Genomic DNA, 12,199 nt, shown 5'->3' with positions numbered 1-12,199 from the left:
TAAATGAAATTGTATTTATGTCTTGTTTCAGTGTTTTGCTGCTGTAGGGAAAGAGTACATTCTTCCTCCCATCCCCGGGGTAATGTGCAGTATTTTTGTGTCTCAGAACATGACTGCCACCGAGCATTTAGTTTTGGAGAGTTTAATCCATCAAGGGAGGTTAAACTGGATTATCCTAGCAGGGGAGGGATGGGGACTTTGAGAAGAAGGGATTATCCAAGTGGAGAGCTGGTGCCATGCTTGGGGGGCGGGGGGTGAGAATGACCAGTGTTGAACGATGAACCCAAGGGTCTGGATTCTGAATCTAGGTGTACTGGACATTGGCCGGGGTGGGAGAGGTTGAAGATGGCCTTGGCCGCTTCAAGCCCAACTGGGGGCTGGCAGTGTCTCACCCCCTTGAAAGCCTCCTCACAAATTTAAGATGAATAAAGCTATAGCTTGCACATCAGAAAGGTTATCCCGTAGCAGGTTACTCTGTTTATTACCTTTTTGTCATCCCCGAGTCTGGGGTAACCCAATCCCTGCTCCGTCCCCCAGGAATAAGGGACTGGAGCAAAAACCCCTGGTCGCGGCGGTAGGAAGAGCAAAGCGCGGCCGCGGGGCGTTAGCATCTGGAAGGAATGTCGGCGAACAGCCAGTTCCCTCCGGAGGAAGTCTCCCTCCCGCGAGAACTTCTGGAACGCGGACCGACCTGATTTTACCGAGGAGGCCGAGAATGCTGCTACTAGTGGGCAGAGCACGGCGTGGCGCTCTTCCTCGGAGGGATCTTGCAAAAGTTAACGGAGCTGGTGAAAGTAAAAAGCACAGAGTGTGGGCCAATACAAGGGCTCAACCAACGGTCTCCGTTAATTAGCCCAGTCGTGAGCCCGTTACTTAGCACTGGGGTGGAGAGAGAAACCACGGAGAACCGGAAAGGTCTGCAAAAGGGGCGGGACGCGGGAACCTCGAATTGAGGAAGGGGGTGGCGGGGGCGATCCCACGCTAGCAGCCAATCCAGCTGTCCCGGGGAGGAAGAGGAGGAGCCAGGGCCGCCCCCGGGACTCCGCACCGCTTAGTCCCGCGCTGCCGTTCCAGCCGCCTCGGCTGCTGGGCCCCTCGAAGCCGCCACCGCAGCCGCCACTCCGCGCAGACATGGCCTCGGGTGTCACCCCCACGGCAGTGAAGGTGAGAGGAGCCGTCCCGGCGGCTGCAGTCCGCCCTGCTGTGTGCGCTCGCTTCCGCCCTGGGGGACCGCGCCCCAGGGCCACGCGCCCGGCTTGTGCGCCCCGCCTCGGTGGGCAGGGGCTGGGGCCCAGCCCCGGGGTCGCTCGCCCAGGGGCGGGGGTTGGGGGAGAGGGAACGCTTGCAATCTCGCCTCATCGCCACCGCCACCGCCACCACCTTGGGCTCAGCCGTACCCGCGCCGCGCCGGGAATGGACAAGCCCCTTTGGAGAAGAGCAGGGGGCGGAGGCTGCGCCCGCCCCCCAACCGTCCCCGGCACCATTCCTTTCCGGGGGCCAGCGGGGATGCCGGCAGGGTGGGCGTCTGCAGCTGCTGAGACCAACTCCTCGTAGCCTGCCGGACCCAGGCTTCCGCTCCGACTCGGCTCGCTGAGCCCACGTGAACTGGGTGCTTGCGTTTTTGCAGGCTTCCGGCTTTTTTCTTATTCTTCCCAACGTAGGGCTTTTCTGGCCTGAAGTTTTCCCTGCAGCGCAATGCTTGGGGGAATTCTGAGACTTTTTGACCTCACCGACAGGGAGCGCAGGGCCGCTCCCGGTTTGGAGGCCTCTGGGTTTAAACTGCTTTTGTTTGCAACCTTGGAAGTTAGAGATCCGTTTCCTTGTGCCCTCAGACCTCACAGTTCTCCGTACAAGGGATCATTGTTCGGTGGGAGCTTTGGCCGGAAGAGGGCACGAGTTCTGAAGGGTGCCTCGAGCTCCCCTGGGGCTTTTAAATCCTTATATCCTGGTTGGCGTCTGGGGAGAAAGAGTGGGTAGAATTACAGTGCAATGGGAAAATGGATGCTAGAACTCAAGATCTCTTCTAGGTTGTTCATGATTGGCTAAGAACTCGGTTAATTTGTTTGACTTTAGAAATTCTTGGTCGTTGGGATAGGAAGGTCTGGGATCTTTCTTCGAGTATCTCCTGATTCCCGCCTTTGTGTTCGGTTCTGGGAGAAGGCAGATCTCTGCGGTGTGTATTCAGCCAGAATGAGTAGTTTATCAGGCTCTTGTTGCTCTTAATGAGACACTTAGAAGGAGAAGGGGTAGGGTGGAGAAAGTCGCGTTCATATTTGGGGACATGAAATTCGTTTTTCCGTTTTGAAAAGAATCTTGGATTTAACAAATACTTGTAGAACGCCTCTCCCTTATCAGTAACAGAGAACAAGGTAGAACGCTTTCGTGAAGCTTATGTGCAGAGTAGGTGAGCCGTAGGTGTCCATCTCTAAGGCGGGATTTTCCTGCAGGGTTTGCTGGGATGGTTACAATTACCTGTCTGGCACACGTGAAACTTATTAAATGTTAGTGCTTACAGGGGAGGGGGAGCTGAAATTAATTTTGCATGTCTTTTCTCCAGCAGTTACTGTCATGGGTCTTATTAGGCTGCGGCTTTCAGTGGGTAAGCAGGAGGTGATCACCTCTCCCTTGCAGGAATACCCTTCAAGTGACCTTAAAAGCAGAGAGGGATGATTTTTTTTTTAATTTAAATTCAGTTTAACACATACTGTGTTATTAGTTTCAGAGGTAGAATTCCGTGAGTCACCATTTGCTTACAACACCCAGTGCTGCTCATATCACGTACCCTCCTTAATGCCCGTCACCCAGTTACCCCGTCCCCCATCCGCTTCCCCTCCAGTGACCCTCCGTTTGTTCCCTAGAGTTACGAGTCTCTCACAGAGAGGGATGATGTTGAACACCTCCCCACAGGCTCGTTTGTCCCACTCCAGCCATGCAGCTTCCCAGGCAGATCAGCGCAGTGCATTTAACTGCAGAATGGGCGCTGATTAGGGCCCTGATGTAAATATTGAATGACGTATATTTTTGGGCTTGGCGAGTTGCTGCATGTAAAATTAAGAGGGACAAATAGTGCTAGGCCTGCCTGCTGATTGCTTAGAAAGCAACTTAGAAAGGTGACAGCTTTGCTCTGAGCATCCACGATGGCAACACCAAATCCCCCAGCCTGCTGACACAACATCCTGTACAGGAGACAGCAGGTGCTAGTGTGCAGAGCAAACCAGGCTCATAAAACCATACCCTTTCCCCAGATCATAGACTGAAGCGCTGGAACGTTCTGAAGACCATATAGCCACACAAACCCCCTTTTGTGGACCTAAAGCCGAGGCCCGGAGAGGTCGACTGAGGTGTCCAGAACTACACAGCTGGACCTAGATAGTGATAGAATTGGGCATAGAGCCTGGCCTTCCACCAGCCAGATGCTGTGAGGCAGTTCTGAAATCTGACATGTGGTCTTTGGGCCCCGTTTTATGGTGTGAGTGGAGAGATCATGCAGCCCGCCCCTCATGCCCATTGGACGCTCTCCCATGGTATTATTAATGATGGCTGTTTTCTGGGAGGACCTTAGGGAGACAGCGTCCTCCAGCATCAGCTGTGGGCAGGTGGTATACGTGACCATGCGGAGGGCTGAACAGGTCTTTGGCGCCCCGACAGAACATTCTAAAGGGCTCTTTCAATGGGCTGTGGCTCCCCCAGGCAGCTGCCCAGCCATTGCTCTGGGGGATTAAAAATAAGCCTTATCAATCATGGTTGTTATGACAAGGAGGGCATATGGTCCCATCATAAGTGGGTAGTGGGCTATCAGCAAAATGGTATTAAGAAAGACAGACAAGTCATGGAGTCTAGGCTGGGATGACTGAGCCTTCTAAACCCTCCTTTTGGCGCCTGAGTGTGGCTGGCAGTGGGCTATCAGCAAAATGGTATTAAGAAAGACAGACAAGTCATGGAGTCTAGGCTGGGATGACTGAGCCTTCTAAACCCTCCTTTTGGCGCCTGAGTGTGGCTGGCAGATGCCTTCAGACTGAGAGTTCTTGAGTGACCCTCAGAAACCAGGGGACAACCGACCCACGGGTCCCTATTGGAAGCCAGAGGACCACGAGCCTTCATTTTTTTGCTTAGGGCCCGGTGGCATTTTGAGCCGGACAGTTCCTCCTTTTGTAGGACTATCTTGAGCATTGCAGGACCTGCAGTGCATCCTGGACCCCTCCCCACAAAATGCCAGTAGCCCTCCCCCGAGTCATCATGGAGCCAGAAATGTCCCCATGGGTTTCCAGACACTCCCAGGAGAGCCGGTACACACCTGGATGGGGAACCTGGGCCAGATCCCTGAGACAGAGACTGCCTGATGAGGAGATATAAGAGCAGCCTGGCTTGTGTCCTGGCTGGCAGAGAAAGACCAGGAGATAAGGGGCCTTCTGTCATTGCCTGGAGAGGAGATTTATTTTTATTTTGTTTTTGCTGGAGGTGGGAAGATAGGAACAGTGACAGATATTAATGCGTTATGTCACCTGATTCTCATAATTCTACAGAGTAAGGAAGAATCTTACCTTTTAGGTACAGATGAGCAAACGGGATAATAAATTTTTGTGTGCAGTGGACCCTCATCCTTCACTGTGACTGATCACCGTATTCTAGTCTGTGCCTCGGAAGCATCTAAGGCCATAGTTCTCAAACTGGGATGCATCCGCACCCACCTGGGGATTTGTTAGAAATGCACATTATCAGGCCCCATGCCAGTCCTGCTGAATCAGAAGCATGGGAGAGGGTGGGGGGAAACCCTGCAGTCTGGGTTTTGAAGAGCCTCAGTATATTCAGATGCCCGCGAACGTGTGACAACTGCTGACCCAGAGGGCTTTGAAGAGGCCCTGGCATCTGCATTTTTAACAAGGCCTTCAGGTGATCCTTGGTGTAAGAGTTTCCTGTGGCTACTCTGACAGTCACCACAGACCACACGTCTTAAAACCCTGCCCAGTTCTAGAGGTTAGAAATACAGAATGAGTCCTGCTGGACTGAAACCTGGGTGTTAGGGCAGCTGCTCTTGGAGGATCCAAGGGAGAGTCCGTTCCCTTGCTTTTCCAGCTTCTACAAGTCACCAGCATTCTTTGGCATCATGTCGTCTTCTTCCTCATGTGACCGTCTTATAAGGAACCTTATGGTTACATTTTAGGGCCTACTCAGATAATCCAGGATGATCTCCCTATCTCAAGGTCTTTGACTTACTCAGGTAAGGTAACATGCACAGGTTCTGGGAAGCAGGAAGCAGACAGGACCTCTTTCGGGAGCATTATTTAGCCTGTGACACTCAACTAGCCCAGACTGTGGAAGTTCATGGTCTAGGCCCTAGAGTGAAGGTCTCGATGCTGGCTGCACGTTTGAACTACCTGAGGAGCTTTAAGAAAACAAACCTTGCCCTGCCCACTTAATCGAGTCTCTAGAACCTTGGACCTGAGCTTTGGTATGGAAAGCTCCCCAAGGGACTCTCCGATCCAGGGGTAGAGGAAGATTCCTGCTGCTGTCCCGCACGTGGAGAGCTCTACAGAATACAGTAAGTGTTGAGGAAAAGCCTTCTCAAAAAAGTTGGCAATTTCAGGAGGCGAACTAGGTCTTCAAGAAAGGTGTCTGCCTGGGGCGCCTGGGTGGCTCAGTAGGTTAAGCATTTTGCCTTCGGCTCGGGTCATGATCCCAGGTCCTGGGATCGAGCCTGCATCGGGCTCCCTGCTTGGCGGGAAGCCTGCTTCTCCTTCTCCCTCTGCCTGCTGCTCTGTCTACCTGTGTTCTCTCTCTCTCTCTGTCAAATAAATAAACAAAATCTTAAAAAAAAAAAGGGTGTCTGCCCATTAGAATAACATCCTTTTTATAAAAATTTTTTATTGTTATGTTACCATACATTACATCGTTAGTTTTTTTTAAATTTTTTATTATGTTAATCACCATACATTACATCATTAGTTTTGATGTAGTGTTCCGTGATTCATTGTTTACGTATAACACCCAGTGCTCCACGCAGAACGTGCCCTCTTTAATACCCATCACCAGGCTAACCCATCCCCCTCCCCCCTCCCCTCTAGAACCCTCAGTTTGTTTCTCAGAGTCCATCGTCTCTCATGGTTCGTCTCCCCCTCTGATTTCCCCCCTTCATTTTCCCTTCCTACTATCTTCTTTTTTTCTTTTTTTTCTTAGATTATTTATTGATTTATTTATTTGAGAGAGAGGGAATGAGAGATAGCACGAGAGGGAAGAGGGTCAGAGGTAGAAGCAGACTCCCCACTGAGCAGGGAGCCCGATGCGGGACTCGATCCCGGGACTCCAGGATCATGACCTGAGCCGAAGGCAGTCGCTTAACCAACTGAGCCACCCAGGCGCCCTCTTTTTTTTTTTCTTAACATATAATGTATTATTTGTTTCAGAGGTACAGATCTGTGATTCAACAGTCTTGCACAATTCACAGCGCTCACCGTAGCACATACCCTCCCCAATGTCTATCACCCAGCCACCCCATCCACCCCACCCCACCCCCACTCCTGACTTTGCACGGGGAGGCCAGTTAAGTAAAAACGGTGGCTATCCCGAGCCCTAAGGTTATCTCTGACCAAAATGTCACATTCCTGTATTAGTGTGCTAGTGCCATCCTAACAAAGCACCACACACTGGGTGGCTTAAGCAACAGAAATGTATTTCTTCAGAGCCTGGAGGCAGGAAGGCCAAGATCAAGGGGTCAGCGGGATTGGTTGCTTTTGAGGCCTCTCTCCTTGGCTCGTGGATGGCCAGCTTCTTCCTGCGCTTCACACGGTCTTCCCTTTTGGTGTGTTTGTGTTCCTAATCTTGCTTTATGGGGCCACCAGTCATGGTGGATTAGGGCCCTCCCTGTGACTTCATTTAACCTTAATTATCTCATCAAAGATCCTCTTTCCAAAAATTATTACATTCTGAGGTATCGGGTGTTGGGGCTTCAACATAGGATTGGGGGGGGGATGGTGACCAATGCAGCCCATAACCGTCTCCTGCAAGGGCGGCTTCCAGAGAGGAGCGTCTTGTCCGAGATCAGGCCACCAGCGATCTCTGTGGACCATATTGCAGGTTTTGAACGGGCCACCCGGACTGATACATTTGGACACTCTCTCCCCACACAGCTGGGCTTCTGGGATTTTACAAGGCCCTGGGGGGCTTGAAGGCAGGTTGGCTCAATAAAAGGAGAACTTTTGTGTGTTGCTCTTGCCAAATACGTCCGTGGCAACCAGAGCTGAAGGCCGGACGTGCTCAGATCAGGGATCGCCGCCAGTTTGAGCTCTGGTCCTCTCCCCTCATCGGGAGGCTGAAGCACTCAGAGGTGGCCCACCTCCCTGGCATGAGCTAGCCTCAACTGCTTGGGCTTCTGTGTTTTGAGAGTGCCAACGTGGAGTGCTAGGTCCTTTGAGGTAGCGTATCTAGGCCTCAAAGTGATGGTGAGTGGTTCTTGAAACCAAGTGGGATATGGGCAATCTCCTGGGTCCAGGTGCTAGGGGAAGTAGACACAGGGTAGGGGTTCATAGGAGCCCTTTCAGCATTGCTGGAAAACACCAGTCTGGCCAGGTTAAGCTAACATTTAGATAAAGTGCTTCTGCACTCTCAGGAAGTCAAACCGTCTTCTCTTTTTAAGGAAATTGACTCAGTGGTCTGTCACTGGGAACGTGTGGGATGAACCAGTAGCTGTTAAAAGTTGGCAATGACTGTGATTGACCAAGGGGTTCTCTGTTTCAGAACTTTATCCCCTGTAAAGAAGTCCTGGCTGGGCAGGATTGGCCCAGGAATTCCATCCCAGTCCTCAAATATATTTCTATGCAGTCTAGGCTTACCTGATGCTTCTGGCCCAGGAGGCCTGGTAAGGTCTGGTCGTTATGTCCCAAGTGTGGAGGAGGTCACTGATGGAGAGGCCCCTCCCTCTTGAGGTGTTTGCTTAGATCCCCAAAGTCATTGTTTCTATGCTTGCTCTGTGACCTTGGCCCAGAACTTCTCTGAGCATCAGTTTCCTCAGTACATGGAGAGAGGAGGACTCTCCTGGTGGGATGTGATGTAATAAAGGACTCCAGGGGATATTGGGAGACAGTTCATCATAGCCGTTGAATGTGAAAGACCTGGGTTCCTATTCTGGCTTTCCTTCTTATGATTTGTTCTTGGACGAGTTTCTTAATTTGATGCTTTTCTTTTGTCTGTGGGAAAATGGGTATAATACTGTAGGGTGTATCTTATGGGGTGGTTGTGAAGATCAAATGGGGGAAGGTGGCTGGAGCACTTAGCACAGTGCCTGGGACATCTGAGTACTCAGACACAGTGACTTTATTACCAAGGCAGGTACTGAATTTAAATTCAACTATTGACTTTAGAGGCACCAGGTGACGCAGAATTAGGCCCTGGTGCTTGGGAGTTCCATCCTAGTTGTACTTTGCTGCGGAGCCAGCAGGTGGCGACATTGCTCCATCCTGGCACTGATGCTGGAAAATGGTTAGAGGTCCATTTCCCAATTTGGTAGTATGCAGTTGCTACACTCGTCCTGGACACCTTGCAAGATATGACTTTCTGTAGTCATATCTGTAGGAGCCGATTGGGTGAGTGGACATGCTCGCCTACAGATAATTCTGGTGCCAGAGACCCCAGGCCAGCCTTTCTGGGGAGCAGTAGAAGCTCTTGCTCTCATGCCCAGTACATGTTCCTTTCGGAGGGCTGAGTTACCAGCTACCTAATGCAGTCATGCAGCCGGGGTGCTGTGGACTGAAGCTTGAGGCTGCTGACCATGGGCTCAAGGGCAATGAACTTCGGCAGGACCCCTGGTTGGCATTTCTTAATCACTGCCGCGATGCTGGGCTCGCTTGCCCCAAACCAAGAGGTGGTTTCACAACAAAGACAGTTTTGTCGTGTATGTACAAGTCTGAGAGTCTCGTGCTGAATCCAGAATATGAGATGCGATGGCCCAGGGGACATCCAGAAACAGCCAAGTCAAAGTGGTGATAAGCCTTGAAAACTTCTGCCCTCCCTTTTTTTAAAAAAGAGCAACCGAATACCCCAAGATTAGTCAGCAGTTCGGTTTTGTGACCTAGAATGATGACGCAGGCTGGGCAGTTTATTAGCCCCTCCCCCTGCCCCCGCCCCACGGTCTGGGGTGCGTCGGAGATACATGAAATGAAGGATAAAATGGAGAAGCCAGCTGGAGGAAGGGTTAAGATTATATAAAACCGATTTACAATTTTTTTTCTACTGGGTGGGCATGATTTGGGCCTACTGACTTAAACGAACACTTCTCTTGATTTAAAAACTGTAATATTGGTTAGTCTTAGGATGATCTGTGGTGGCAAGGTAGGAGCAAGACTTGGGGTGGGCCCAGAAGGGAGCCTGCTGTGGTTTCAACAACGTACCACAAGGTGGCACCAACTTCAAAAACTGGTTTAACGCACCTAGCAGTGCTTCCGTAAAACCTCACTAAATTGCCCCTCCTGCTTTGTTTTTTTTTGTCTCCAGAAAACTGAGGGCCGGAGAGATGGTCCATTCATAATAATATAAAATCAACTTGTGTAAATGGATCTGAAAATTATTCAGGTGTTCAGTGACTTTCTTAACCTGGAATTTTTTCTCAAGGAGCTGAGTAGAAATTTTACTCAAGTGACAGTAGACTTAAAGCGTTTCGTGGAGAAAAAAAATGCTCAGGTCACTTTCCATTTCGTTTCTAATAGAGTCCTCTCTCTAACCTATTACTGATAATTTAAGTATTATTTTTCCTTTAGGAATTATCAGCCCAGAGAAGCCTTAATGATTTCCGTCGTTTAATTTTTAGTTACCAGTTCAGTTAATATTTAGCTGTTTTTGTAACTGTTCTTGTTTGTGTTTCTTAGTCATCAAATTAGATTCACTCTGGAGTTGCAGGACCAGGTTCCTGTAACTCAGATTAGCCCCCAAAGACAAGGGCTGATACGTTCATCTCTGGAAAATGCAATACAGTACTTGAACTTAAAAAAAATTTAGAGCTGCCTCTGCATTACCTATTTATATTTACATATATAGGAAGCATAGTTTGATTTTATAAATATACATCGGACTAACTTTCCATGCTTTTCCAGACTCTTCTATCCATGGTCTCTTACAACTCTGTGATTTTAGTGGCATAGAAAAGAAAATCTTTCTCGTTTCTTTACCAAATGGTATAATGAGGAGGAAACATTACTAGCTGAGTATACAGAGTATTTTCTGTCCTAGAGGTCTTTTGAACATTCCTTATTCCATAAACCATGTAGTAGAGAAAATAAAATTGGTTAGAAAGTATTGTCTACAACCACATCCCTAATTTTAGGTTTGGTTTTTCTAACTTAAGCTAGCTAAAGTATCTTTCTGTGCTAATTTATTATTCTCATAGTCAGCAATAAATGCTATACAGTAAAAAACATAACCCCTGCTCTGGTTATTTCTGCAATATGGAAGGCCCTCAAATATTTATTGAATGGGTGATTGCTTTTCAGTAATGTGCAGTTTTTAAAAACGACTGGGGCTGGGAGGAGTAGGGGACCCCAAGGTCGTCTGGTCCCAGGAGTTCAGCTAGATAGCTATCAGATCATTCTGAACACCTGTGAACTCAACTGGAGATTGAAGAAAAGAACAGCTGCAACTCTGCAAATAGAAAAACGACCACTTTCTGGAAGGTAGGAGGTGTGGAGAAGTGAATCCAAGGCGATACATGGGAAGATAAACCATGGGATGAGGGAGCCTCCACAAGCCGGCTACTGGCAAGTGATATAACTTGCCATATGGAGTGCAAAATCAGAACTTTTTGAAGTCCATTCTGGTGGGGGGACATCCCTGCCTGAAAGGTGCCCAGGTGGTGAAGCGGGGCGGAATCCTAGGTGGGACAGTGTGGTCTCAGGATCCCCGGGGCTCACAGGAAGACCGGGGGTTCCTGAGTGCAGCAGAGCTCCCAGGCCTCAGAGCAGGGAAGCCGGCTGCGATGAGCGAGGCCAGGAGTGGGCTCTCCGCTTAGGGTCGCCATAAATGGAACCGCAGCACAGTCAGGCCACCACTCTGCAAGCAGCAGAACCGGTGAGACCCCCCTCCCTGCAGTGTAGGGACAGAGGGAACATACCTCAATAACACCAAAGCCATATATGAAAAACCCACAGCGAACATCATCCTCAATGGGGAAAAACTTAGAGCTTTCCCCTAAGGTCAGGAACACAGCAGGGATGCCCATTCTCACCACTGTTGTTCAACACAGCACTGGAAGTCCTCGTCTCAGCAGTCAGACAACAAAAAGAAATAAAGGGCATCCGAACTGGCAAAGAAGAAGCCAAACTCTCACTCTTTGCAGACAATATGATACTCTGTGTAGAAAGCCCAAAAGACTCCACCCCCAAATCGCTAGAACTCATACAGGAATTCAGCAAAGTGGCAGGATATAAAATCAGTGCACAGAAGTCAGTTCCATTTCTGCATACTAACAATGAGGCCGAAGAAAGAGAAATTAAGGAGTCGATCCCATTTACTATCGCACCCAAAACCATAAGATACCTAGGAATAAACCTAAGAGGTCATGGATCTGTATTCTGAAAACCATAGAACACTTATGAAAGAAATTGAGGAAGACACAAAGAAATGGAAAAACGTTCCATGCTCATGGAATGGAAGAACAAATATTGTTAAAATGTCTAGGCTACCCAAATCATTGCAGTCAATGCAATCCCTATCAAATACCGTCAGCATTTTTCACAGAGCTGGGACAAATAACCCTAAAATTTGTTTGGAACCAGAAAAGACCCCGAATAGCCAGAGGAATGTTGAAAAAGCAAAGCAAAGCTGGTGGCATCACAATTCCGGACTTCAAGCTCTGTTACAAAGCTGTAATCATCAAGACAGCATGGTACTGGCACAAAAACAGACACATAGATCAATGGAACAGAATAGAGAGCCCAGAAATGGACCCTCAACTCTATGGTCAACTAATCTTCGACAAAGCAGGAAAGAATGTTCAATGGAAAAAAGACAGTCTCTTCAACAAATGGTGTTGGGAAAACTGGACAGCCACATGCAGAAGAATGAAACTGGACCATTTCCTTACACCACACACAAAAATAGACTCCAAATGGTTGAAAGACCTAAATGTGAGACAGGAATCCATCAAAATCCTAGAGGAGAACACAGGCAGCAACCTTTCCACCTCGGCTGCGGCAACTTCTTGCTAGACACGTCACCG

The 12,199-nt window shown here is 49.2% G+C and overlaps 1 protein-coding gene across 1 annotated transcript in view; it reads left to right on the top strand.

The window, feature by feature from the left end:
* The first annotated feature begins 957 nt into the window (after nt 1–957).
* The window catches only part of MTAP (methylthioadenosine phosphorylase), a 44,788-nt gene continuing 33,546 nt past the window's right edge, over nt 958–12,199 (top strand). Inside the window, exon 1 of the mRNA XM_025852935.2 lies at nt 958–1,164. Within this exon, the coding sequence (XP_025708720.1) occupies nt 1,132–1,164 (33 nt within the window). The 5' untranslated portion in view covers nt 958–1,131. The remainder of the gene's footprint in view (nt 1,165–12,199) is intronic.

The sequence above is a fragment of the Callorhinus ursinus genome, unplaced genomic scaffold (genome assembly GCF_003265705.2).
Source record: "Callorhinus ursinus isolate GAN/ISIS: 27379988/994484 unplaced genomic scaffold, GSC_fseal_2.0 scaffold42, whole genome shotgun sequence".
In the NCBI taxonomy this organism is placed as follows: Eukaryota; Metazoa; Chordata; class Mammalia; order Carnivora; family Otariidae; genus Callorhinus; species Callorhinus ursinus.
Note: the sequence above shows the minus strand (reverse complement) of the source record. Positions and strands in the feature narration are given on the sequence as shown.